Source organism: Falco biarmicus, chromosome 12 (assembly GCF_023638135.1).
Source record: "Falco biarmicus isolate bFalBia1 chromosome 12, bFalBia1.pri, whole genome shotgun sequence".
Lineage (NCBI taxonomy): Eukaryota > Metazoa > Chordata > Aves > Falconiformes > Falconidae > Falco > Falco biarmicus.
In genome coordinates, this window is record NC_079299.1 from 29,100,087 (window position 1) to 29,127,014 (window position 26,928).

General features: G+C 42.9%; 1 protein-coding gene and 1 long non-coding RNA gene across 3 annotated transcripts in view; one reads left to right on the forward strand and one right to left on the reverse strand.

Annotated features, from left to right (window-relative positions):
* The first annotated feature begins 1,491 nt into the window (after window positions 1-1,491).
* On the forward strand, window positions 1,492-24,336 carry FERMT1 (FERM domain containing kindlin 1). 2 transcript variants are annotated; one of them, XM_056356733.1, is made up of 15 exons: window positions 1,492-1,752; window positions 5,260-5,432; window positions 8,215-8,448; window positions 9,975-10,121; window positions 10,718-10,931; window positions 11,939-12,041; window positions 13,635-13,742; window positions 14,646-14,777; window positions 14,918-14,967; window positions 17,485-17,609; window positions 18,935-19,041; window positions 19,777-19,998; window positions 20,648-20,772; window positions 22,626-22,767; window positions 24,036-24,336. In XM_056356733.1, exons 2-15 carry the CDS (start codon window positions 5,282-5,284, stop codon window positions 24,207-24,209), a joined length of 2,034 nt encoding a protein of 677 aa, XP_056212708.1. In that variant the 5' UTR covers window positions 1,492-1,752; window positions 5,260-5,281; the 3' UTR covers window positions 24,210-24,336. The 2 variants fall into 2 exon arrangements, with proteins under 2 accessions (XP_056212708.1, XP_056212709.1); XM_056356734.1 differs by having other exon boundaries at window positions 1,572-1,752; window positions 5,260-5,353.
* The window catches only part of LOC130157330 (uncharacterized), a 29,976-nt gene continuing 20,663 nt past the window's right edge, over window positions 17,616-26,928 (reverse strand). The window contains exon 3 of the long non-coding RNA XR_008824809.1: window positions 17,616-18,257. This is a non-coding gene — a long non-coding RNA (uncharacterized LOC130157330). The remainder of the gene's footprint in view (window positions 18,258-26,928) is intronic.

Below are 26,928 nucleotides of genomic sequence, written 5' to 3' on the forward strand. Positions count from 1 at the left end.
GTGACCCCTTCAAGTGCTCCCACCGACGAGGGCACCCACAACATCATTCAGGCAAAGACAACACCTAGCCTGAGCTTACTAGAGCTCCTGGAATTGGTGCCAAGTGAGTCTAGCCAGGGCAATTAAAGGCCTATCTGTGCCCTCAAGTGATTGAGAGCCCTGAAAAGCACGAGGTCTCAAGTTTCTGTTTCAAAAGATGTCTGAAACTTATCACAATCTTGGTGCGTGCACAGACAACCTGAAGAGATGAGCATGACTAGAGCGGTTCGGTGACTGAGTCTAGGACAGCAGTAAGGGGAGCAAATATCTTGTGATTTTACCTGTGGTTTGGCAACTTTGCATCTGCTTTATTCTAATGAAAGTAACTGTTGCCCATGGAGTGTCAAAGATGCATCCTTTATACCTCTAGAGCCTCTGGGAGTTCTTTTTCCAGGCTACGAGTTTAACCTGAAAGAACTTTCCCCTTTATTCTCTCTGTTTCTCTTTCCTGTTGTTGGTTTGGGTTTTTTCCCCACTGTGTTTTATCTAGTTGCTATACCACCAAGCAAGCCAAAAGTTTAAGGCAAGAAAGGCTTTCTGTGGAAATCCACCTTTTGGAGATGCCTTTGTCCAGTTCCAGTCAATCCAACCCACCTTTATCCTGTGCATCATAACACATCTCTATATCACAGATACGATTTTTTATTCTTTGCCATTGCACCCTCAGAACTGAACTTATTTTCTCCGAGTAGTCTCAAAACTCTCATCAACTGCAGCCTAAAAGCAACAACCCCTTGTACGTCCAATGTGTGTTGATGGCCTCAGAGTTATGATGCTGCAGTTAAACATAGGATATTGGGAAAAATTTCTTCACTGAAAGGGTGGTCAAGCATTGGAACAGGCTGCCTAAGGTCGTGGTGGAATCACTGTCCTTGGAAGTGTTCAAAAAACATGTAGATGTGGCACTTAAGGACATGATTTAGTGGCGGACTTGGCAGTGCTGGGTCAGTCAGTGGTTGAACTTGATGATCTTAGAGGTCTTTTCTAACCTAAGTGAGTCTATGATTCTACAAACGGAGTCCCTCAAGAAACCATCCTTGCCACAGCGTGTCTGCACGTGGCTCCAGTGAGTGTCCCACCACTCCTTCACTCCGTTTCACACCCGACATCCAGCCTCAGGCAGGAACTCTGCCAGGACAGGAGGAGGAAATCCTTCAGCCATGGTCGCTACCGAGTGGCCTGTCTCCTTGGCTGTGTGCTCAAACACTGGTCGGTGTTGAAGCAGACTCAGAGCTGTTTGAAACTTTCCCTAAAGTTAACGTTTAACTTGTAAGTGGTATTTCTGGTACCGTTGCCCCAGTTCTCACTTCCCGAAGGGTTGATAGGGCAGCATTTCAGGCACGGCTCCCGGAGGGCAACTACCGGCTCCCCGGCCGCCTCCGCCAGCGGCTCCTTCCCGCCGCTGCTCCCACCGCCCGCTCCAGCCGCACGGTGGCCCCGGGCCGGCGGCGGCCGCCACCGGGAGCACACACTTGTGCGGGCTGGCAGGCAGCGCCGGGGCCGGGGCCGGGCACCGCCGCGGGCGCCGAGCTCCCCACCGGCCGGCCGCCAGCGCAGCGGGGCGGGGGGACGGGAAGGGCCGCCCCCCGGGGGCGCCGGCGGTGGGGCCGGCCCGCTCCTCCCCTCCCCGCCCGGCCCTCAGACGGCAGGTGAAGGCGAAGGGAGCGGAGCCGGCGGGGAGGCGCGGCACGGCGCTGCCACCGGAGACCGCAAGTGAGTGAGGGGCCGCGGGCAGGGGCAGCTCGCCGCCGGCCGGGAGCGGGCACGGCGCGGGCGGCCCCGCGGAGGGGCCGCAGGAGGCCTGCCGGGGATTTATTATTATTATTAGCAGCAGCATTTTTATTACATTTGTTTTCGGTTTTATTTTTACTATTACTGCACGGGCGCGCTTGCTGCCGCGGCGGCGTGTGGCGCTGCGGGCCGCCGGCGGGACCCCCCCCCGCGGGGAGCCCAGCGGCGCGGCCGGGCGCTTCCTCCAGCGGCCGCCCCGGCCCCGGCGCCTGCCGCGGAACCAGGCCGGGAAACACCGCGCTGCGCGTTACCCCTTCACCTTACAGCGGGGCTTTTCGTGCTCCGCTACGAGCAACAGCCTCCTCTACTCCCACACACAGTTTCAAGCTGGGAGCTGTAAGGGCTAAAATTTGCGGGGAGCTCGATCCGCAGAGGAATCGCTGCTTTTTTTGCGTGTCTACCTGCGTCGGCTGCAGCGCTCGGTAGCGGCGGGCTGGGCCGGCACCGCCCGACCGCGCTGTGGGGCCCGGGCAGCCCCGGCCTGGCCCGCGGGTCCCGCCGCCGTGGCCCCTAACACACAGCACCGGCTGCCCCAGCTGCTCGGCTTGCCTCTCTCAGGCCAGGCTTCTGTTTGTGCCGCCTGCTCCGGCAGTCAGAGGCACTCGTGTGTGTTCGGAAAGCCGCTGGCTGGAGGAGGACGCGGGCAGCGCGGCTCCGGGGATGACGGCGCCAGGCGCTGCGCCCAGGCCATGGTTTCCCAAGCCGGCGGGAATGAAAGGAAAGGTTTCACCCACCCCTTGGGCGGCTCATTTTCACCCATGTCAGCACAGGCATTCGTGTGCAGAATTAGACGGGGAAGCTAAACCAAATTTAAAAAGAAAAAAAAAAAAGTCCAGATCGGCTCCAGGATGTTTCCACTGGCACAAGAGGGCAGGTGAAACTGTTGCTTTTCTGTAACAATGCTGGCTTCTGGTGGACCAAGTGTAGCCAGATTTCATACCTGTGCTCCTGAAATGAAATCACCTAGTTCTCGTGCTTAGGCCAACTACAGATTTATTTTTAAAGCTGTTATCGGTGCTTAGGAGCAGGACTAGTGGCATTTTGACTTAGAAGTCAGGATTTTTTTGTTTTGCTACGAATACAGTGCCGTGATAACTGTTCTCTCCACCTTGTGCTGCAAGCCTCATCTGCCTGGGAGCCTGGCCCAGGAGCTGTGTCTTGGACACTGCCTTCAGGACAGACACAGCCCCTCTAGCCCCGGCTCCATGCCTTAGCTAGTAAATCCGTGTCACACGCAGCAGCACAAACTCAAAATCCCAGCTCTGTCCCACAGGCAGGAGAGCCACAGTGTTTCCCAGTGTCCAGCAGAATGACTATTTACCAAGGCAAACCAAATAAACTCCTTGGAAAAGTATCAACCCTTGTTGGTTCAGTAACTGTTTGCTGAAAAGGTGTAGGCTGGCACATTCAAGAACCTAATTAAAAACAGCATTTGTTCCTCAGTGTAAATTAGCATCTTGGAGTCAAATGATTATGAAGTCCCAGTTCTCTGAGTTAGAGCTGTCTATAAGTTGTCATGACTTTAGAATTTCAGGGCAGACTCCAGCACGGTTCCAGTGAAACTCCTTGGGAAGGTGATGTTCCCCTAAAAGGATGCCTTTGGGCTGGGCAGATTGTTTTGTTTATATTGTCATTCATTTAGTGGGGGGGATCGGTCTAATTTTAACAGATACGCTTTCATTGCCTTAACTTTTGGAACCACTTTTCATTGTCATTGCCGCCACATTTTTATTATCCCTTTGACACTGAATTTTATATTAGTACAGTTGATACCAGGCGTGGCCTAGGCCCAGAGAGTTCAATGAACCAAGAACCAAGTCTACAACAATAGTATTCTGGGGACAGACTTTAAAAGAACTTCACTGAAACATTTAGATGATTTTGGTTTACGTTGTACTACATAATCCGAATACTGCATGATATGTAATTTAACAAAATATTAGAAGTCTTCCTGTTGAAATTCTTAAACCGTAAGGTGTTCAGAAACATGAATGACACCTGAAAGTCTGGGGAAGATAAGGCTGTAACGGGCTGGCGGCTGTGTAGGCGCAAGGGCCTCCTTGTGCCTCTGGAAGGGAACCTCAGAATGAACATTGAACTGGGCTCTGCCCTGCAGTACTATTGTTTGGCACTAAAAAACTCTTTTATTATCTAAACAGTAGCATAAAGATTTGTTATTATAAATTGGTAAATAGGTGAACTTGAATTTTCACCCTGTTTCTAGATGCATGCCTTTACCTTAATTTTACATTAATGTAACCTAAGCTAGTCTGATCTTGTTCTGCAGTCGGTCCTAGAAAAGGTCATGCCTTCTGTCACTCCTCACCTGTGACAACTGTCCCTGATTTTTCTGGCTTTGACATAACTTTTTAGGTTAGGTTTTACTAAATACCTCTTTTCAAAAAGAGCTACAGAAGTCTGTTAACATTGTAACATCCCCTCTAGCCCTCTTTGTAAACAACACCTAGTTATTTTTTGTTAGAAGCAGTCTGTGTATGGCATCTTAAACAGAGTCTCCCTCTGTGACTTCAGTTCTCAGGTATTGCTGAAAGTCTGCAGTAAGTGGAAGTCATCTACTTCAACTGCAAAGGCTTGTTTCTTTGGGTTTGGTTTGACAGGGTACTGAGTGCTAATCTGCTATCTTCTGTCCCTGGTTAAATATCACAGATCCTTCCTGCAGCATCAGTCACCTTATACCTATAATTTGCAGAACTCTACTGATGATAAGCAAAGCTGCTACTTTGAGCATCTCCTCTAGTTTGGCTTGGCAGGGTTACTGTTCACCAGTCCTGGCAGGAGCTTGGTGGGATCTCAGACAATTCACCCTGCTGAGACAGGATACATGCCTACATCTCTGTGCAAGCAGACAGCAGAAACTGCAGTTATGGGCCTGGATATTGCCAGCAGAGAGCCATTAAAGTTATTTGTCTCCCCAAACATCTACCCAAATAGGTAAAACTACTCTCTGGTTTTGGTCCCATGGGACCAAGCTGACAGAACTGCAAGTGCAGACTTTCATTTGCAGTGAAAATTACAGCTGTAAGTGTACAAGTCAACAAAATTCCTTTGTTTATTGGACAGATCGCCAAAACAGATCCCACCCACAGCCACAGGCTTTGCGGTGTCCAGACTGGTGGATTAGCACTGTACAGTGGGGAAACCCAGGTAGAACCAGGCTGTCTCTACCCAACTGGAGACACTTGAGTTCAGGGGAGAGATCAGAATCGGAGTAAAACCAAAAAATCCCACATGCCTGTCTTGCAAGAGTCATCACAAGAGCACAGTCTAGTGCAGAGGTAACAAGGTAACACAGAAGTTCCAGCCAAGGCCAATGTGAAGTCTTGGCAGCGTGGAGGTATTGTGTGACTATGGAGAAATGCATTTGTTTCAGAGACTGAAGGGAAAATATTTTTGTTTGTTTTTTTGTAGAGCTTACATAGACTTTTCCAAAATGATTTCCTCAAGTGAATATGGGTCTCACTCCTGGGAGCTCTTGGTGACAGTTGATCATCATCATGAAGAGGTACAAAAGGAATTTTTACTACGGGTCACAGGGGACCTTCATATTGGAGGACTGATGCTGAAATTAGTAGAGCAAATCAGTGAGTAAAGACCTGTTTAATTTACACAGTGTTATTCAAGTAATACATGCAGCTTTCCCTCTACAAAAAGAGGCTCCTGCACATTGTGAAATGGCATTGCCTCACTTTCTTTGTAATGGTACACGGAGCATGTAGGTGCTGCAGGCTCAGGGTTTTTATGTGGCCAGAACCCCACCCTGTCTGTGACTAAACCCTCTGTACTATCACAGCGCAAGCAAATCTTTACTTTGTTTTTGTCTTCCAGTTAGACAAATATAATTGGACTAGACTAACTATTCAACTCCCTTTCCAGATAGACTTCACAGGTGGCTGGTTTGAGCGGCAATAAAGGTAGCTGATACCCTATTTATCCACCTGCAGCAGTCAGAGAGACAGGATTAGTTGTTACAAAGGCACTCCAGAAATTACTGTTTCCTGTGCTACTGTGGCCTTCTAGCCACAGTCTGAGCCACCTTATCCCTTGCATGTATCCAGTAGGGAACAGCTGTGAAGAGCAGAGATTGGCGAGTCAAAGCTAGGAAATGAAAGGTAAAATACCCCCTGTACAGTCACAGCAAGTCAATGCTGCAGGCAATAACAGAATCTAGGTTTCTTTAACTCAAAGCCATCAAACGGAGCTGCCTCCCAAAATAATCCATGTGTACTCTGAGCCAGCAGAATGATAGATACAGACAATATAGTACGGTACTTGATTAATGTAGCAATGCTACAGGGTTTTCATATGTGACTCATTATTCAAGTATTGTTCTTTTTCCTGGGATTCTTAAATCTAGAAGTCTTCGGTCACCAGCTTCACATGGAAATGAACCTGTTTGCTAGATAAGACTCGCCAAGTGGGAAGACCATGAGCTTTGCGTTTCTAGGCATTGCTCTAGAAATATAAAGATTTGCGGCAACAAAAATGTCACAAGAGCCTCCTTGAAACTTTAGTCTTTTTTACATAGCTTGACTTCAGACAAACAAGAAGAGAAAAACTGAGCTATAACAAAACGCTTCAGCAAAAGAGCATCAAGGAATTTTAAATCAGCAACTTAATTTCAGAGTTGTTACTACCAAGTGAAAGGTTTTGTTTTCAAATGCGAGTTTTGAAGGAAACAAATGGAGTTGCACAATATATTCCTTCCAAAAGACTCCCATTCAACGGAAGGACATTTTTACATGAACACCCTTTGTGACGGAAAAGCTGTACTTAAACACAGCGATTTTATCAGGGAATTTCTTTTCTAGCATTAAAGCAGGTAGCAAATCTGTAATATGTTTCTACCAAGTTCTCTGCATATTTGCACACACAATTCAGTCAGCAAACCAATGGTAGCCGGAGTTCTCACTTGGATCAGAAGGCTAATTTTTCACAGTATTTTTATAATTAGTAGTCAACTAGAGCAAAAAGCTTTCTATATTAAATAATATTTAAAGCAAATCTGTAAGTGATTTGTGTCAGCCGCTCTCTCGAGCCACAATTTTTACCAAGCAACTCCAAAATAGGATAGGCCTTTACTGTGTTATAGATACACTGAGGAGTAACCCCTACCTAGCAGAGTTGATGAGGAGGAATGAGAAATGATGCAGAAGACTGAAACAACTTGACCAAGTTCATACAGAAACTTTACCCACTACTACACATCATTGGCATCCGGGATCTAATCTTGGAATTCCCCATGGAACTGAGAGCAGCAATGCTTTATCTCTTTCTTTATGCACATGCTTCTCATGCTGATCTGGTCAAGGCTTGACACCTTTCAGGGCAGGATAGCTTACTGCTCAAGAGTAATCAAAGAAAAGCCACTGTTCTCCCCCTCCAAAACTCCTTAAGTCACGAACAAAGTCTCCTATCTGTCCTTGATTCAGAAAGCCTTACTTCATCTGTGTGTTTCAAAATACACAAACATTTTTTACTGAAGCAAAACACAGGCAAGTCCATGTTAATGAAATAAGACAGTCCTCTCTTGGCAGGCCTGTCTATTCTCAGAAGTTTTTGTAGGCAACCCTTTTCAGTCCCTGGTTAGTCATACTAGCCTGCCCTCCTGCACAGACTAACAGAAGATCTAACTGTACAATATTGCATCATGCCCGTTCTACCTCCCTTACAAGTTTCTACGTTTCTTACAAGTTTCTGCATCCTTTGTGGTAGAGAAGGTGGTCTTATTTGTTGGAGAGCTTGTTAATGCTTTCCTGATTGTCACAGGGCTACTCTCAATAATAATTCTTTTCCTTGATTATTTAAAGAATGTTGCACTCGGGTGAACATCCTTATTCGCCTGCCTGCAGCCACAGAGGAGCGCCGAGAACAGCCCTTAGCTGTGTGTCACCAAAACTTCAAGGGACTCGTTGCTGGTTCTTAACACTATAGAGAGGAGCTGTGCAGTGGTGCTTCCCAGGAGGCTGTGGAAGAACTTGTGCCCATCAGAGTGCACACAAGGTTTTGTGGGAGGAATTTCGGTTTGCACTATCAAGTTGTGAAGCGGGTACCTTTGTTATTAGTCTGTATCCCAGCACAATCCATGCAGCATTGGACCATGTATAGCACCAGAATCAGGAGATGATATTTCTCTGTGGATATCTGCAAGATTAAGGGAGTGCCACAGTCAGCACTTAGTTTAACTCTTCAGTTAACTAACAAAGTTAGTTCCCAGTGACTGCCACAAGTATTCAGCAAATGGGGTCTAGGTCCCAGGAACTGTAGGTGCTGCTTTAATGTAAATAAATGCTCCTTTTTGCAGAGCACCAAGTTTTCTGTGCATTTGCTCCGTTGTTTATTAATAACCATTTTGCCTTTTCCTAGAAATATCACAAGATTGGTCTGACTATGCTCTTTGGTGGGAGCAAAAAAAATGTTGGCTTCTGAAAACCCACTGGACACTTGATAAATGTGGGGTACAGGCAGATGCCAAGCTGTTCTTTACTACTCAGCACAAAATGCTGCGGCTTCGCTTGCCAAACATGAAGACTGTGCGACTGAAAGTCAGCTTCTCTTCTATGGTTTTCAGAGCTGTCAGTGATATCTGCAAAATTCTCAGTAAGTAAAGCTAAATCCCCTTTGGCAGCTAAGTTGGAGTATTTTGTTAGGTGACTTTGTTTTAATGTGAAGTCCTCACTCAAAAAAATGTTTAGCTCAAGGTGAAATTTGATTGAGTTGACCCAAGATCAAAAGACAGATATTTTTTTTCCTTTTAGTATCCAGCGCATGTCAGTGGTTCTCAGTCTTCGTGGTAACTGATGCAAACAGTGTTAGAAATGTGTCCCATGAGCTGCAGACTACTGGATAGTCGAAGTCTTGCTGATGGTTTTGAGAGGATCCTTGTCCTCCTTGAGAGGGACTCAGTCCTACTTATTCTATGCCATTAGTTAAGACCTTGAGTTTATTAATCTACGCCAGCCTTTACCATCGGCAGTTTTACTGGTGTCAACTGATGTATCACCTATTTTCACTACCATTAATGATGCTCAACTTCTCCTATTGGTTACACGTATTTACTTCAGAAGGAGCACGTTTTGAACGTTCAGAACTTCTATGTGCTGAAACCCCTTCAGGTCGGGGCATGCCTAACTACGCCAGACAAGCCCATCAATGTTTGGCACCACTGGGTCTCCAGGTCTCTGCTCTTTCCAATAATGGAGCACCTCCGAGTAGAGAAGAGGTTTTGGAGCATGCCAGACCTGTGTGCCTGTGATAAACAGCAATAAGTCAAGGCTGCAAACAGTCTTCAGAATCCCTTGGGTTTAAGGTAAAATGGGGATTAAAATCCTCATTTTAATTTAGATCTTCAAAGCTTAGCCCAATAACACATCCATCTTCAGAAGGAATTTACCGCCTCGTATTGACCACAGCGGAACTTTCAATTTAATCTTACAGCAGTGGATTGTGAAAGGTGTAATATGTCTTTGTTATACTGAACAGCTCTGATAAAATGATGCCATAATTGTTCAACTGACATTTGGCCAAATTAAATATTTCTGCCCACATTTTTCTTCCAGGTTGAGTCAGTAACTTTCCTCATGAGTGAATACTGTTAAAAATGTCTTTGCATATCCCAGGATAAAAATGTTTTTCAGAAACAAAGTGCCAGGTTTGCAACTGGCAATACATGTCTGAATCACTAGCACATTAGGGAACAGCGTATAGCCAAGACAGAATCTTGTATGTGAAATATAGTGAATAATAAAAGGCATGAATTTCAAATACAGTGGTTCCATTTTGGTTCATGCTTATTCATAAATCAGAAAATTCATTGAAGTTATGATGCTCAAGGGTGACTGCAGAGCCATTAGGGAGAAAGAGGTTTTCCCTGGTGTTCTAAAATACACTTACGCTCGCTACAAAAGCAGGCTTAAATCCTGTCACTCTTACAGCCCAAAGTCTTTGGCCTTGATATTGAATTACTGGATTTTCCACGGCTACTACTTTCAACCTGCTAAAAATAAAATCCAGATTGCAACATGGAGCTTCCCCAAATGCTATTGCCAATGATGGGCTTTTTTTGGATGTAATCTGCTAAGTTTCAAATGGTTTATCTTGCTTCACTTCCCAAATTGCCATTTTAGATATTAGACGGTCAGAAGAACTCTCTTTGTTGAAGCAATCAGAAGACACGCTGAAAAAGAAAAAGAAAAAAGACAAGAACAGCAAAGAACCAGTTACAGAAGATATTTTAAACCTGTGCAACTCTCCAGTGAGTTCTGGATTATCAGGTAATGAAAAATCAGTATGAGTTTATTCTTCTGACTGGAAGTCAAAAAGGGGAAGAAATTTTTTGTTATACCATTAAAACCAGGGAGACCGGCTTAATGTAGCTCAGTAGTCAGAGAGACACAGTTGGCCTGAAATTAGTGGCTTCAAGAAGTACTACATTCTCCAATATATCAGTATTTTTCTGTTGTCTGCATAAATGTTTTCCTTTCCATTGATATGAGAAAGGCCATACCAGAAAACAGGTGATCAGCTGCGGCCCTGCACACAGGATGTGCTGCTGCTCCGTGAAAATACAAGACCACTCTTAAATATTAAAATATTCAACAAGCACGGAAACCTGCAAGGAAAACGAGAAATAAAGGCTTGAAAGTATGTGTTTCCTTTCCTCAACACAACTGAGATGTCTCACAGAACAAGAAAAGCACCTCTGTCCCGAGGTCGCCTCAGCTGTGAAAGGACAAGGCCTGCTGCAGACAGCAGAGATAGGAGACTGTCTTGAAAGAAAAGGGTTAGTCGTTTACAACGGACAGCGGCAGACTCCCTAAGTCGGAAGGCAGTTTTCCCTGGAATAATACGTTACTCTCTTAACTTGCAGGAAGTCCAGGTTTATATAGTAAAACCATGACACCCATTTATGATCCCATCAGTGGGACACCAGCTTCTTCTACAATTACTTGGTTCAGTGACAGTCCCTTGACTGAGCAGAACTGCAGCATCCTCGCCTTCAGTCATCTCAACTGTTCTCCAGAAACACTAGCAGAAATGTACCAGCCTCGGACTTTAGCTGACAAAGCCAAACTCAATGCAGGGTAAGATGCCTCTCTTTGAGATCTTTGTTGGCTGGCTCAATAAGGGTACCATTAATCCAGCTTTTTTAGGTGTAAAGCAGAATTTGAAAACAAATCCATGATATATGGCTATATTGATACTTGAAAACATGCTTTGATCTAGGTTTTGTTTCAGAAATGCTTCTTCTTTTTAATCTTTTTTCCTTATTCAACGTTCTTGGTTAGGCAACTTTGTTTTAAAGTGATGACTGATGTAATGTTGCAGGTTCTGGACTAAATTCTGTTGCTAGATGAAGGCAAATCCAGTTTAGCACTGTGGGAGCAGCTAAAGGACAGTTTGGATAGCAAACTTTAAAGGCTTTAAATGGACAGTGGAAATACACCTGGATAAATTCAGTAAAGCATTACAAATAGGTGACTTACTGAATTATACACAAGCAAACGTTGTTTATCGTACACCACAGAAGAATACAGAGCACGAGGAGTTTTGGTGGTGCAAGTGTTTGAGAGGATTGTCTCTCTAGCATTAAAATACAGATTGTCATTTTTAGATTTGTGGAGCGTTTAACAGTGACGTGGATATTTATTTCCATTGGATTTCACTGGAGAACAGAAGTAGGTAGAATCAAACCCCAGAAAATACTGAAATGAAAAGTGGGAGTTCTAAATATTACAGGCATACTTTTGCCCTGGCTTAAATAAACCTCCGGTTTCTGTAAATCAAGAAGAAAGGATCTTATTGGCATAGGTCACCCCACAACTAGTTAATGCTCAGCTTCTCGCATCTACTTCTGATGTTTTGAACAGCACTGGAGAAAAAAGTAGGAAGACTATAGGTACTGTGTTTATACAGTGAAAGTTGGAAATCTGTATGAACGTTCCGCCTTCTCGAGTTACGTTAATTTTCCCCAGACTTGCAGGAATTAGAGCTGTTTGTTCCCACTTTTTGTTTCACAATTGCATTGGAGCTCTGCAGGTGTGATAGTTTTTCCTGTACAGATGAATCTGTGGGTTGTTTTCTTCCACAGCTGGCTAGATTCATCTCGATCACTTATGGAACAAGGCATTCTGGAAGATGATCAACTTCTTTTGCGCTTTAAATATTACACTTTCTTTGATTTGAATCCAAAAGTAAGAGCTTTGTTTTTATTGCTATTCATTGTTTGCCTGCTTTCATGTCAAAGAGCTATACAGCACAAGGATACCAAATTTTAGCTAAGATTTGTTACAGGCCCTTCAGAGATCATATTCAACTTCTTCCCCTCAGCTAAAGCTGCACTTTTCCCCTCTGGACACTGAATCACCCACCATTCCTCACCTGAAATAAGATCTTAGGTATAAAGATCATATCTGAAGAACGCCAGAAACAGTATCCAGATTTCCAGAGGGGCTGGTTTACTTTCTGCCTCTCTTTTAACAAGAAAAAATAAGGGGAAAACTAAACCAACAGTATCTTAAATGATGTATGGGTATAAGCCCTATTTTTGAAAAATGGACTTAAAAATGACATTTATGTTCTGCTGCCCTTCGCTGAATATTCAGTTTTTCTGGGCTGAAGCCCTCAGAAGTGCTCAGGCACTTAAATTTGTTTCAATGTGGCTGGGTGATTAAATACCTTTGGAAAGTTCAGCAAAAGGGTTTAAGTCCCATTTGAAAACAGGACGTGGTCTTCAAAAGTCACTTACATGTTTTTCTCAAGTTGCCTCTCGTTTGCCTTCATTTCCACTAAAAGGCAGTCACAGTGGTTGTGTTAAGCCAGTGCTTTTACAGCCTGGGTAATACATTTAGTGAAATAAAAGCACGATCATTGACCAGTGTAAATCAACAAGAGTTCAAATGTGAATTTTAGCGGATTTGGCCTTGATGTTGTTTTCTGTAAATTCTGTAAAACTCTTTCATTTCAGGCATCTCAGATAAACAGAAGGGCACTTTCTAGTTCCAGTGGCCTGTTTTTCGGTAAATGCCATCCCCACTAAAATTCTAGTACCTGTCTCAACTTCAGCAGCCCAAAGATTTCCCTTCTTTGCCCCAGAGGCAGCCATGGAGCCATAGGATGAAATAACCCAAATGAGCTTCAGGCAACGTCATAGCTCACCACTCTTGGGAGAGGTCACGCTCCAAGGTTTACCCTCCCATCACCTACATTTCAGCAGCTCTGGGGCTTGAATATTTCTGTGAGTCACTTCAGTTTATTAACGAAGATAATAAGAAACGATCACTATCTGAAAAATGGATAGTGAGTTAAAGCAGTTCGCAGTAGGAGCTGACTGACAAATGTCAAGCCAGTTCAAAGATAAAGCCAGAACTGAAAAAGCCAAGGGCAGAAGAGGGGAAGTGAGGAATAAGAGTTTCTGTCTTTTGGCAGTAGTAAGCTGTTGAATGTCATGTGTCGGCCATGTCACATTATTTTCACTATCACAGTGTGGTTTCACATTTCGGTTAAGCCAGTCCAAGGGCTACTACCACAAAAAGGGGATGTCTTAATCTCCCCTTCTGCTTCAGCTAAGGACTCCTAGTTAATTTTCTGTTGGATCAGCAAGCCACTGTGACCCTACACACAATCACATCAGCTAGTAACAGAATGGGAACATATGGCAGGGCAGAGGTGGGGGGTGGAAAGAAACAACCGTTATGGCTTCAGCCCAATATTAGATCAACTGCAGCAGATCATGAATCCATATCTTGATGGTCATTAATGACCAGTGTTGTTCTTTTTTGCTACAGTATGATGCAGTGCGAATAAACCAAATATATGAACAAGCCCGTTGGGCCATCCTGTTAGAAGAAATTGATTGCACAGAGGAAGAAATGCTGATCTTCGCTGCATTACAGGCACGTACTTGATGCAAGTTGCAAAACCCGTTTCCTCAAGAGACAGACACAAGCTAGGACAAGACTAGGATAGAGCCCAGGCCAATAGCTCTGCTTGGATTGCGGGTCTGCTCTTTGAGTGAGAAACAATAAGCAGCATCCATCAACTAAACAGCTAAATTCAGTACCAGCACACCATTATTCAAACTGACACACACAATTATGGAACCATTTACTAACACTATCTAAAGCAAACCATACCCAGGATATAACTCTGATACCAGTCTGTTCTGAAGGGGATTAGTATGATGTGTTGCTTCCCGTACCAGCTGCCACCCTTTCACATATTCTTCCTAGAAACTTCTCTAATGTGTAAGTACATACGTTCACAACAGACTGAAAAAAACCTATAGCACAATGTGAAGGCAGGGATGCTATGGAGTACATAGAAATTTAACATCATCTAGTGTGGCTTAGTCCCTTACTGTAGGTAATAAGGCACAAGTGTTTATTAATAATAAACTCCTTCCTTTTAAATGTAAACAGAGCTGCCAAAAAATTCATGGCCTGCCACTGCGGAACACCACAGAAACTTGCTGCGAAGTTTCCACCTGGTGTGGATGGCACTTACAGCTGACAGTACTAGGGATGCAAACATTAGCACTGTCAGCCCCGCAGAACAGGGACAATCATACAGCGAAGAAATACAAACACTGTCAGTTAAAATAGGAAACTGTTACCAGTAATTGCGCTGGAGATCATAGTGGATGTGCCTGTTTCCTTGTGAAAAAAACCATGGTTCTGTGCTGCAGAATTTGACACATTGTGCAAGACCCAGAAGACCAAATAGCCCGTTTTCATATGCTATGACTGTGTGTTGCTAATTGATTTTATATATATATATATATTGATGTTTTATTTTAGTATCACATAAGCAAGTTATCATTATCATCAGAGGCACAAGATTTCACCTGTGAATCAGAAGTAGATGAAGTAGAAGCTGCACTCTCTAATCTGGAAGTGACACTGGAAGGTGGAAATGCAAGCAACATTTTGGTATGTCCTTTCAGATCCCAGAATTGCTTTCACTGTGTCAAATGTCATTGTCTCTGATGAGCCTGCCTGGTTCCTTATGTTTTTTAACAGACAATTACAAAGTGCATTGTACTAAAATTATTCCTAATTATTCCTGATAGGAGGACATCACAGACATCCCGAAACTTGCTGATTATCTCAGGCTAGTTAGGTGAGTTACTAAAACCAAAAAGCTTAACCATACAAGAGATCTCTAGTTTTTCATCCTAATCTAACTGTAGGTCCTACAGCTATAAATTAACAAATACACCAGATAGGTCTTACTCACCTAATATTATCCTCTTCAAATCTTTATCTCACTGCTTCTGAGCAAGATTCTCAGCAAATCTTTCTAGCTTTTAGGGTGCTGGGGTAGCTATACTTTATGCTTATTAAAGACCAGGCTCTTTATATTTCCTAGCGCTAATCAGTCATAATCTCTAAACAAGAGTCTACAATTTTGTTTTCAATCACATTTTACTGGTTTTTGCCAATGAAAAGCTAGAAAAAAAAAATGGCTCTCCCTGAGAAGAATTTCTAAAAGCAACTCCGGGAAGTTATTTGTTTTATTAAACAAAAGAAACAAAAAAAATACCCCTTTCTAACTTAACATGGGGTCTGGTTTTTTTCTAATATCAAAACGCGTTTCTGTGATCTCACTGTAATACGTTGATTTATGGGTTATTTAAATGACTGCAGTGACCTCAAGTCTGTAATGCCTTTTATTACAAAACAGTCTTCATGTTCTAGAGAGAGAAAGTTTATTGCATGAATATTTATCAGAGTCATTCTATTGAAAAATCTTATTTGTAGTCAGGGAACTGAATACTGCACCTGAAAATTTGTTATCTGTTGTTAATGTTTAAGAATTGTTAATTATTAATTTCCAATTAGGAATTTTGGCATTCAATTTACTAAGGTGGCTTAAGATGAAAGGGGATTTAAGCCTTTTAAGTTCTGTCAGTTACTCACCTCCAACAATGGACTGTTTATTTTTCCCCAGTAGTAGAACCGTTTGCTTCTAAAAGCATTCAGCAGTTATTTTTCATCATGAAAAATTTCCTATCTACATGATAAATCGTTTACTAAACCTAAGACATTGTAGAAACTAGATAAGGTGTAAAACATGTCTTTAAAGGTACACCCACATTTTGTTACCATAGTTATTTGCTTAATTGTAAACCTAAATGCAAATCTCTGCATGTCGTACTGCTGACCGTTCATACAGTGAACTTTTATTCACATTTATTCACAGTACGCACCGCATTAGCACACTAGTAAATACTACTTTCAGGGAGGAGACAACATTGTGGAGAACAATGTGGAGAACATATTGTTGTGTTGTGCAGAACAACAAAAAGCTTTCAGCAACTTAATTTTTTTAGTCTAAAAAAATTATAGTCCCTTATTTTTGAAGAATGTCACTGTAAACTGTCACTTGGAAAACTAAAAGCCAACATATTTGGCAGTTTTGAAAATCCAAGTTACTTCTATAATTTAAACATAAGATCACCATTTCTTAGAAAGGTTTCTACACTGGGATTTCTAGAAAGGCTCCGGAGAAGGCAAGAGTGGATATAATAAATCACTGTTTTCCAGCCAGCTGTATATTCTTTGTACCAACATCTTAGATTTAAAGTACTAAATAGTGGAATTTTTTCCCTTTTTTCTTCTTTTTGACTTCATTCTTGACCTTTGTAGCTAATTGGGAAGTATTTCTCTACTGAAATAGTGCTAATACCTCTGGTTTTCTCTCCTGAAATACACTGAATCTGGGATTTTATCCTGTTTTATCCTGCCCCCTCCCTGTGGCTTTGTTAGCATATTCTTAGAATTAATTACAGTTTTTATCTCTTACTGAAGACAGGTAGGTCTGGCACAACGATTATGTTTAGCCGTTAGTACCTCTTGGTTAATCTTCGGTTCCAAATAGATATTTTTAAATTTACTCCATGAAGGAAATCAGTTTGCATTAGCGAAGTATTGAAATGAAGTAAAATAATTAAAATTAGTATTATATCCATCTATATATACGTGTGAGGAGCTGGATTAACACTGCCCTAGTGGAAGATGGTTTAAACTTACCTTGTCTTGGCCTGCTACAGAAGCTCCATAAACTTAGTGAAGGAATAGAAATTCACTGTGTTAGATACTATTCAGATAAAGCCAAAAAGATGATCTCTACTCCTGTACAATTTAATGAATACAAGTTTGTTTTATGGGTGCAAATCTTCTAGATCAGGAACTATGAAAAACCGAAGCTAATTCTAGTGCATGTAAACAAACCAGCAGGTTACGGTAGCATTACTGAATTCATGCAAAAAACAGAACTGGTCTGTTAGAAGGGAATGGCTTTGATTAGGAATGTAAGGGGGAAAAAAGTAAGAAAAACCACAGAGACTAGAAAGAAAAAAACCTGAGAGAAATCATAGATGGGATTCAGCTAGAATCTGTGAATAATGGAGAATAATTAATATAGAATAAAACCATGTCCATACCAGGACAGCTTGGGTAGGTATAATGCTGGTTCCAGGCGTTTGCCCCCTCACCATTGACACAAGTATGAGTAACCCAGCTGAAGCCACGTGTATGACCTCAAAGCAATGTGAGATCCACAGTAATATCTGTGAGTGACTTAGAAATTTGTACATTTCAATATAAATAAATGTGATTTCTTTTTTTCTTTTAGGCCCAGGAAGCTGTCACTCAAAGCTATCAAACCATATTGGTTTGTCTTTAAAGACACTTCAGTATCTTATTTTAAAAACAAGGAATCTGCACAGGGAGAACCTATTGAGAAACTAAACCTAAAAGGTAGGAATTTTCTTTTCCTTTTTTTCCTTTTTCTATTGCATTCATGAACTGAATAAATCAAAAAATCCCTGCAACACTCAGGAAGGCAAGCACATTAGCATTTAGTCTTGGAACTGTTTCAGTTATCGAGACTCATAAAGCATGCAGACTGCATCTACAGAAGAGATCTAAACAAAAAGGATTCAATAGCTCAGCCCAAACCCACATCATCTGGGCCTGGCTTGTAAAATGCCATGTACTGTTGAATTCACTTAAAGATGAGTCAGATAGAGAATGTGATCTGTGTGACACTTTTATTTCCAAATATTTTTGCTCTGTGTTAAATGGTAGTACTCACCTCTGTCCTTGCCAAATGCACACTGGTAGTAGAGGATGACGGATGATGCAGTGGACAGGAATGCCATAGGCTGCACCTAGATACTGCTGTGCAAGGACAGCTCCAAGACCTTCCCTGGGCCTTGTTTGTAACATGCATGGGGATTTCCATAGCTACAAGCAGCTTTAGATACTTCTGGAAGAGAAACCCCGGGTGTGCACATGGCAAACACCAGCACCATATATAGCCTCCATCTACATCTGCTCCTGCAGGGACATCATTTGTTCAGCGTCAGGGAACCAGTGATGCCCAGGATTCATCCTAGAAGAAACCTTTGAAATAGAAAGAAGATTGATCCCTGTGAACAAATGGCTCTGCATACCAATCTGCATATCCTCAGTAGGTCAGATAAATGCATGGTAAAACTAGCCAGGGTGGCTGGAACCTCACCAGATAGCCCACAGCCTTGGTGTCCCTTGACACAAGGGGGAACTGTAGGCATCCTTGACTCCAGCTGAATCCAGAAGTCCTGTAATAGCACCATCAGCATGAAATACCAGGTTCCTAGAGTTCTCTGGGATCCCTCAACTGGCTAGCTCTGTTGTAGATGTCATCTGCATCCCATTGTCAGTACTAAGTTGCTTCTGAAAATACAGTCCAGGCTTTCAAGTCACTTAGGGGAACATTTCCAGAAGTGCCCATCTCATCAGTTCCTCTCCATTTCAGGTGTTCAGCATTTCCTAAGATCAGGCTGACATTTTGAGAGCACTTGCATCCTTTCTTTTCCATTTTGACTAACATGCTCTCTGAGCATTCATCACCCTGGCAAGCCAGACCAGGCAGTGAACTAGAACAGAAACTTTTCACCAGGCCTAAGCTTCGAAAGTCTTGGCCCTTGATCTCAAAGGAAAACAACCATTAAGTACTGTTCTGTATTATTAATCAATACTTAAAGTTAGTGATGTAGTAACTAAATAAATTAATTTATTTCTGATTCTCTGTGACCTAGGATGTGAAGTTGTACCAGATGTAAATGTTGCAGCGAAGAAGTTTGGAATCAAATTACTAATTCCTGTTGCTGATGGCATGAATGAAGTATACTTAAGATGCGATAACGTGAGTAATAAGACAAGGAAAAGTCTGCATATCAGACTGATTGGCAGATTGTCTAGAAGACCCATTGCCCTGTTCTAGAATTTGATTAGAAAAATAAGGATGCTGCAGAGAGTTTATTATCAACATGTTTAGTAAAATTTAAGAATTACATGGTGATCAGTCTTAATGGTCGAGGGGACAAAAGGACAATGGTTCTGTGTTTATGATCAGTTTCCAAGTAAAGCTGCTGGAAAGAAAAAAAAGACCAAACTACCAAAAAAGTAAAAAGAAGTTACAGTATTTTGTTCCTGTGTTTTCAGAGACCTGAGGTTTGGGGTTTGTTCTTTTCTTTTTTATTAATTAGAACTCTCCCCATTCAGGTGAGGGTAGTGTGATAAGGATCTTAGAATAATTTTCAGTTTCAGTTTATTTCATTCATATTGCAGTGTATCAATCCAAATTGTGTGAAAATGTTCATTAGGTGGAAAACGGTCGTGCAATAAAATTTCCAAGAGAATGTATTCCAAAGTACTAGATTTCTTTGAAAATTTTAAATCAAACTATTCTGCAAAGGCAGTCCTGTAAGTGGAACAAGCCCAGTCAGGGAAGAACAACAGTACTATGGTAACTACGCATCCCCGCAAATTAAGCAGAATGACTCCAGAGGGGTTTTATTGCGCAGTGAAAGACACATGAGCAGTAGCCATCTTCATAAATGGTTTGTGCAAAAATATCCAACAGTTGTCTTTGTTGCAGGAGAATCAGTACGCCCGGTGGATGGCTGCTTGCGTTTTAGCCTCAAAAGGCAAAACAATGGCCGACAGCTCTTACCATCCTGAGGTCCACAAGATCCTTTCATTTCTAAAGATGAAGAACTGGACCATGTCTCCCCAAGCTGTCTCTGATCCAGAAAGCATAGATATGAAACCAGAATGCTTCGTCTCACTACGTTACACCAAAAAATACAAGCCCAAGCAGGTATCCTGAGCATGGCTCGATGGTTGGGTATGGGTGGTTCCAATGGTTGCTTAGGGGTGAGGCTGGAAACCATACAGTAGAATCACCGTGCAGTACTCGTTTGTCCCTTTGCAAGAGGCCTTTTCTTTAAACTGAACACAGGGACAGGTGTCTCAGCACTTCTTCTAAGTACTCCTACCTCCACACCGCCTCCTAAGTCACTCAGCATGTTCTCCTCCTGATAACGCTGTCCCTGAAAGTCTCTTTAGAGTAAGAAAGGAGGGGTTTTAAGGACGGGAAGTCACTGCCTGCATCTTAAACAACAGTGTCTTCCTGTCCTCTTGGCCTGTGTGCCTCTCCTTCCTCCCCACCTAATTCCTTGCCCACTGTTTCTGCTGTGAAAGAGTTCAGCCTGAGGACACAGTCTCCACAGCGGTATGCTGGAGCTAGACCCAGTGCAGCACAAGCCTGGACCTGAGTCCTTGCTGCACTGTTCTGCCCTTTTAGTTCAGGATCCGTCCCCAAGTGTTCTTTGCTGTACAGTGCATGAACAGTGATGTCCGAGTGTCTGAACATGGCATCAGAGCTAATGATGTTTGATTTAGTGAAAGCCAAGGGTATTTTTGTTCTCCAGTCAACTGAAACCTTTCTCTCATCCTGTGATTCCCAGCTGGTTGCTCGTATTCTGGAAGCCCACCAAAATGTATCCCACATGCCACTAGTGGAGGCCAAGCTGCGTTTTATTCAAGCGTGGCAGTCCCTCCCTGAGTTTGGCTTATCCTACTACATTGTAAGGTAAGCACACTGTTACACCGATGTCAAGCTGCCATAACATGTTCACGCTTAGTGATTTGCAGGAAGTTTTTTGACTCCCTGCTCTGGAAACATTCTCTGTTATTTTCCCCACACACAGACCTCTTTTAATTCTAGTAACTTCCATACTGTTGGGGTTTTTTTCTATAGCAGTAGCACTCAGTAACTCCGTTCCTGGAGTCACCTATATGTCTGCCTTCATACAGACCTGTCAAGTTTTGCCTGAAGTAACATCACTAAGATTAAACCATTATTGACATAAACTGAACAAGACGTAAAAAATGCATGTCTTGTTGGTGTTCTCGGGTTTGCAGGATATTTGTTTGCTCTGACTCTTGCTCGTTGGAATATGATAAAATGCTAATTTCTTTGGCATTTCATTAAGAAAATGGGAAATTACCCTTTTTTTAGGTTAATATGCAAGAGCAGTCAGCACAAGAAAGGTCCTGTTGGGTTCACAAGTTTCCCTGGCCACTTACCTTGAATATGACAAGGTTCTGACCTGCAGTCTTTTCTCTTGACAAAATACCAAAAATCTGAAAAGTACTGACACAACCATACTTGGAGGCACCATTCTTAATTTGTGCTTAACACCTCTTCCGGGGCCAGTTAGGAATCATCTGTAGTATAAATTGAACCAGCTGGGAACCATTTTCTGGCATGGCAGCCAGCTGGCATAGGACAGCCCCCATCTGTACTGTGAAACACTCTGACTTCCCAGAACCCAGTAGCCTCGTGTGACCTACCAGATCGTGTTGGTCCTTGGATGTTCCAGTTCCTGAGCTGTACCAGGGAATCATTTGAGAGAGCGCTGCTTAGCTGCAGCCAGAAGACTGTCTGGGACTCTTCTAGCAACTGAACAGAACATGAGTTTGGTGCCTGGGAATGTTCCCCATCACCGTTTAATTTACTAACAGATAAAGGTGTTTTGCCCCATCTGTCACCACTAATTCTGTTAAACAAACAAACCCAACATCTAAACTGCATTTTGGAGTGTAAGCAAAACATCTTGTGATGAATTTCTGCAAGCTAATGGGCAGTATCTCAGTGGGGGCGTTAAGGCACAAATTGTGGTCCAGGTTACATTTTTTCCCTAAGGGCCAGTTTCATCTAAGGAGAGAAGGTTCAGAAACAGGATCAAAAATATTAACAGCAGACGGATGATATTTCTTGCAGCTTTCAGCATGAAGGTAGAGGAAGGTGGTTTCTTCACTGGAGTATTCTTTTCCTAGCTATTCCCAACTCAGAAATTTCTGCCCCCCAGACAGTTCTGATACTTTTGTATTTATTTTTTGTCTCTAATCAGAAGAAAGTTGAAATATCTCAGTATTTTTGTAATGTGATTTATACTCAGAAACATGCATATATTGCTAACAGTTGTTTTGATAAGCTAATGATGATACATAATATAAAGTATCTTTTAAATCTATTTTGGTATGCTTGTATAATTTAGGTGAACATAACTAGAACATGTTAAAACGTTAGTGAAATGAAGCAAGGAAAATTATTGTTGACAATTTTCCAGTAAAAATATAATTAAATTCATGCATTTTGGCAGAACAGTAATTTTCAGTGGAAAACAATGAATTGGAAAGATTTCAGCCAGATCTACCAGATCTAGCCTGATTATTTCCCATCTTACACCATAGCTCACCAGCCTACATTTTAGCTTTATTAACAAATAACATTCTAATAAGGGTCCAACTCTCCTCAATGCCAGGCTGCTGTGACTTTTCCCATATTTTTTGCACTTTCAGAGGAGGGCAGGTGAAATGTTTCTCTAGACAGAAATCATTTCAAACCAGATCTGCTCAAAGGTTTTGGGTTTTTTTCAGGTTTAAAGGAAGCAAAAAGGATGATGTGCTTGGGGTGTCCTATAACAGGCTGATACGAATAGATATAGCCACAGGAGATCCTATCACAACATGGAGGTTCTCCAACATGAAGCAGTGGAATGTGAACTGGGAAATACGCCAGGTAAAACTGGAACAGCTCTCTGCTTTCAGTGACTGCATTTCAGACGCTGGAAGATGTTTTAGAAAATCTTTTTAAACCTCAGTGAAAAGAGTTTGAACGTGTTGTGACATGTTATTGAATAAGCAGTCTAAATTTTTTCTTAATGGAGTCTGTAGTCAAAAATCAGAAACTAAAAAGATCTCCAATTTTAAAGGTTCCTACCAAGCTTATTCTTTGTAAGTTGTCCTTGATTTTGATGGAATGAAATACAGTGTCTCAAAGGTAAATTCCAATCCATTATGTTTACTGCTCTGTCAGCAAAAATCTAATTTTAACTCTGTGTATAATCTTCTAACTCATGCATCACCCTCTAAATTGTGGTGATTCGGTCTATTACAGACTGAGTATACAGGAACCCAGTTTGTCTTTCAAATCCCAAAATGAGATTGCAGGGCCACAATGCAAGCTTCTCTCTGTCAATACGCAGTCCCAAGAAGCTCTGTAGTATGATTTATACTGGGGTGGTCCTGACCCCGATGACGGCTGCCCAGCGCAGCCAGCTGATGCCCAGCAGTCCACTGGAGAATTTGGGTTTGAAAGCTTGAAGCCAGTTCTATAAATTGTAGATTTCTAGGGTGGAACTAGCATGACCTGAGGTAAACTCAAGCAGCCTGGCAACTGTTCCTGCTTACAGTTTTCTGCATCCATCTGCAGGAGCTAGGAGAGATCAGGTACAATCCCTATTGCTCTCCTGCAGTACTCCCTGTGCCAGAGCCTGTAATTCTGGGCAAAGCTGCTGGGTTTGCTTTAAATCCCTCTCAAAAAAAGGCAGAATCCATAGGTAGCAACTAAGCTCAGGTTGGTGGATTTTAGAGCTGACGGTCGTTGGAAGTCAAAACCTGAACATCAAAAGCAAATTTAAGGTCAGCACATAACTATGGCAGTGTTAAACATTACTGGTTAAGTGTATAAAGAGTTGGGAGTGCCATTCCTGCTCTTCTCAGTGTTCACTTTATATGCCATTAGAAAAAAATCTAGTTGAAAGCGTGTTTTTGTGGCCTGCCTGAACAAGCAAAAATATTTTGACCACAAGAGGGCCCTGCCATAGCAGAAAATTGAGAAACAAGCAGCCAAACCCTGTCAATCCGGTAGACCCAGAAATCTTGGTTAGGAGGGACAGGTACTGCTTTGTCATGGTATTTCTGATCCAGCTGTGCTCTCACATTTGTTCTTTTTTCCTGGCTGCAGCTTATCTCTGTTCCTGATTTTGCCATATGCATTTTATTTAGGTTGCAATCGAGTTTGATCAGAACGTATCTATCGCTTTCACATGTCTGAGCGCAGACTGCAAAATCATCCATGAGTATATTGGGGGCTACATCTTCTTGTCAACCCGTTCCAAAGACCAGAATGAAACACTGGATGAAGATCTGTTCCATAAATTAACTGGAGGTCAGGAATGAGGCCAAGTAAACTCTCTCCCCTCCGCCTGCTTCTGCTCACAGCTAAGAAGACCAGAGATTAAACAAAAATCTCTCCGATTGTTAATTGCTGGCTAATAAATATTGTACATGTCTATCCATCTTGTAATATGACTGGACTGTTTACAGTTTTTGTTAAATATTGAAGCTGAGGTCACTGGATGCAGTACGGCAACTCCATCACCAGCACTAGGAAAATGAAGTCGTCTTTGTTTTCCTTTTGTACAGCTAGAAGTTTTTAAAAAAACAGTGTCTAGCCACTGGGCATTTTTGAATCTAGTATTTTTAATTGCAACAATCTGTTCAAGCATCCAGAAGAAGTAACTTGAGGATACTGTACAGCAAATTTTCTCTGTTACAGCCATGCAACTCCCACTGTTAAACTGGCTATTGTTAAAAGGCCAGCATTTAACAGAACTAAAGCTGAATAAATACATATTTTAAAGCTACATTACTTGTCTAACACTTGCACTGGGAACAGAAAACATTCCATCGGTGTTCCAAAGTCCTGAGCTATCACAACCCACGTAGTAGTACACAGTTGTTCAAAAATGTAGCAGCCATATCTACCTTCATCCACTTAAGTAGTTCCCTTAAAGCCAGAGAAGCTACAAGACACCTAAAGTAAAGCATTAATCTTGGAAAAACTGGATTCAAAACACTGATCTTTTGAGGAACTTTGTTAATTACCAGGTTGAAAAAAAATGCTTTAGGTACTATTTTCAAGTGTTTGCTTGTTAAAAAGGCCTCTGAGTGTAGGCCTTTCTATTTTCTGTCCCCATTACTCTGGTTCACTGTGATGTCTAACTAAACTAAACTTGTTCTTGAGTTAGGAGCTGAAATGCCTGTAGAAATGATCTCACTTATGTGATGCAGAGATGACTCGGTGATGCTGCACCTGAGGAACGAGATCAGTAGCAGCCAGCTCTGCATGCTGCAGGGAGCCACACACGTCCACCGAGTTGAAAGAAATTTGGTTCTACCCTACAGTGCAAAGTAATCAGTAAAGCAAGGAGAGAATGAAGCTAAGAGGATTCACGAAACTGCTGGAGAAACCAAAACTGGTTTCACGTATCTAAAGAAATACAATGGACAGGTGGTGTCATGTCACCAAAAGGTGTTGCACAAATCACTGCATAATTTGTAAACGTCACTGGGACTGGATATTGCTGATGTCCTCTGCTTTTCTCCAGCACCTGTCACTAGGCTGTAGTGGAATCACTCCCAATTTGTGCCAGTTTAGCCAAACTATAGCTTTACATTTTGCAGAAAAGCCAGCCGACAGCCTGCTTCCCAGACCTTCCTCAGCCCTTTTACAGAGGGGCTGAGGGACCATTCAGTTTTCCTTCAGCTGAGAACTTACCCACTTCTCACTTGCTTGACACTTGTATTTTCCTCAGGAGTGTGAGCACCACCTGTAACAGATAGTCCAAGCCCACACGTTTGCAGTAATTTAAAACCTGCCAAGGGTGCCATGGCAGGGCTGAATGCGAACCCTAGTGCCAGCACTTCTTCCACAGCCAGCTGCCTTCCAGCCTCGGCCTCCCCTTAGGCTTAGCTGCCAGGATGGTGGCCGTGCCTGCGCTGGAGCCCCTCGCTTGGAACCGACAGGCTCCTGTGAATTGCTCACTGGGAAGCGCAGCCCCACGGTGGCCGCTCTCAGAGCACAGCCTGTCCCTTGACTGCAGTGGAAGCCTGTAGTTGCCACCTGTTGTCTACATGATATGAACATACGAATGCAGAGACAAAGGAACTTTGAACGTCGTTCTTAGAAGAGCGTGTGGCTCATTTTACTGCTAAGTAAACACGCCTGTTTGCAGCCCAAGCTGTCTGGGCTGGATTTCAGAGAAACTATCAAACATTTCCGTTTTCTTTCCTGCTCCTCCCTCAGTCTCGCTCCATGTGTCACTGCCTTTCTAGTAAAGACTGCTTCTGCTCTGCAAGGAGGAGCTCTGCCAGCTCATCCAGGCAGGCTGTACGCCCCACCCTTTCACACTGTAGCTTTACAGGAACAATCCCTTGCTGCTGTCCTCTCTCCGTGTCTCTTTAGTTCATCAGCTGTCTTTGCTTGCTCCACTCACCTTGCAAGGCTTTTCCATGATAGGTATGGAACACGTAGGAAAGGAATCTGTTTCTATCCAGCTGCATGTGACTGTAGCTCTGCATCCTACAAGCAGCCCCTGGACTGGTCGGAGCAGGAAGGCACGACCCAGGCCACTGCTGCACCTCCATAATTCCCAGCTGGATACGGTCAGCAGCTCCTGAGAGGAGGCCTGCACCAGCCTGTTCAGCCTGGCGCCCGCAACCAGCCCAGCTCGGGGCCTGCCACAGCATCGAGTCATCCTTCATCCCACCCTGTGTCACGAGCATGTCCCAGCCAGACTCCAGATGTTCCCCTCAATACACACAGGGAACCACACCCTCCCTTACTCATGCAACAACCTGATTAGACTTGGCTTTCGCTTATTTGCACCGCCTGGTTTATACGTCGGGTTAAAGACCATAGGCTCAGGGGGCTATAGTAAGGAAGCTGTTAATTGCACAATGCCAGATGTGTGTGAGATGTTTCACTGAGAGAGTGAAAGCAGAACAAGGGCATCTGCCCTGAAATTTCACAATGCAGACAAAATCCTGGATAGGAATGTTGTTTAGATGAAAACAAAAACCTTTAGAAAACTTCTACCTCAGCTCAGCTGCAATC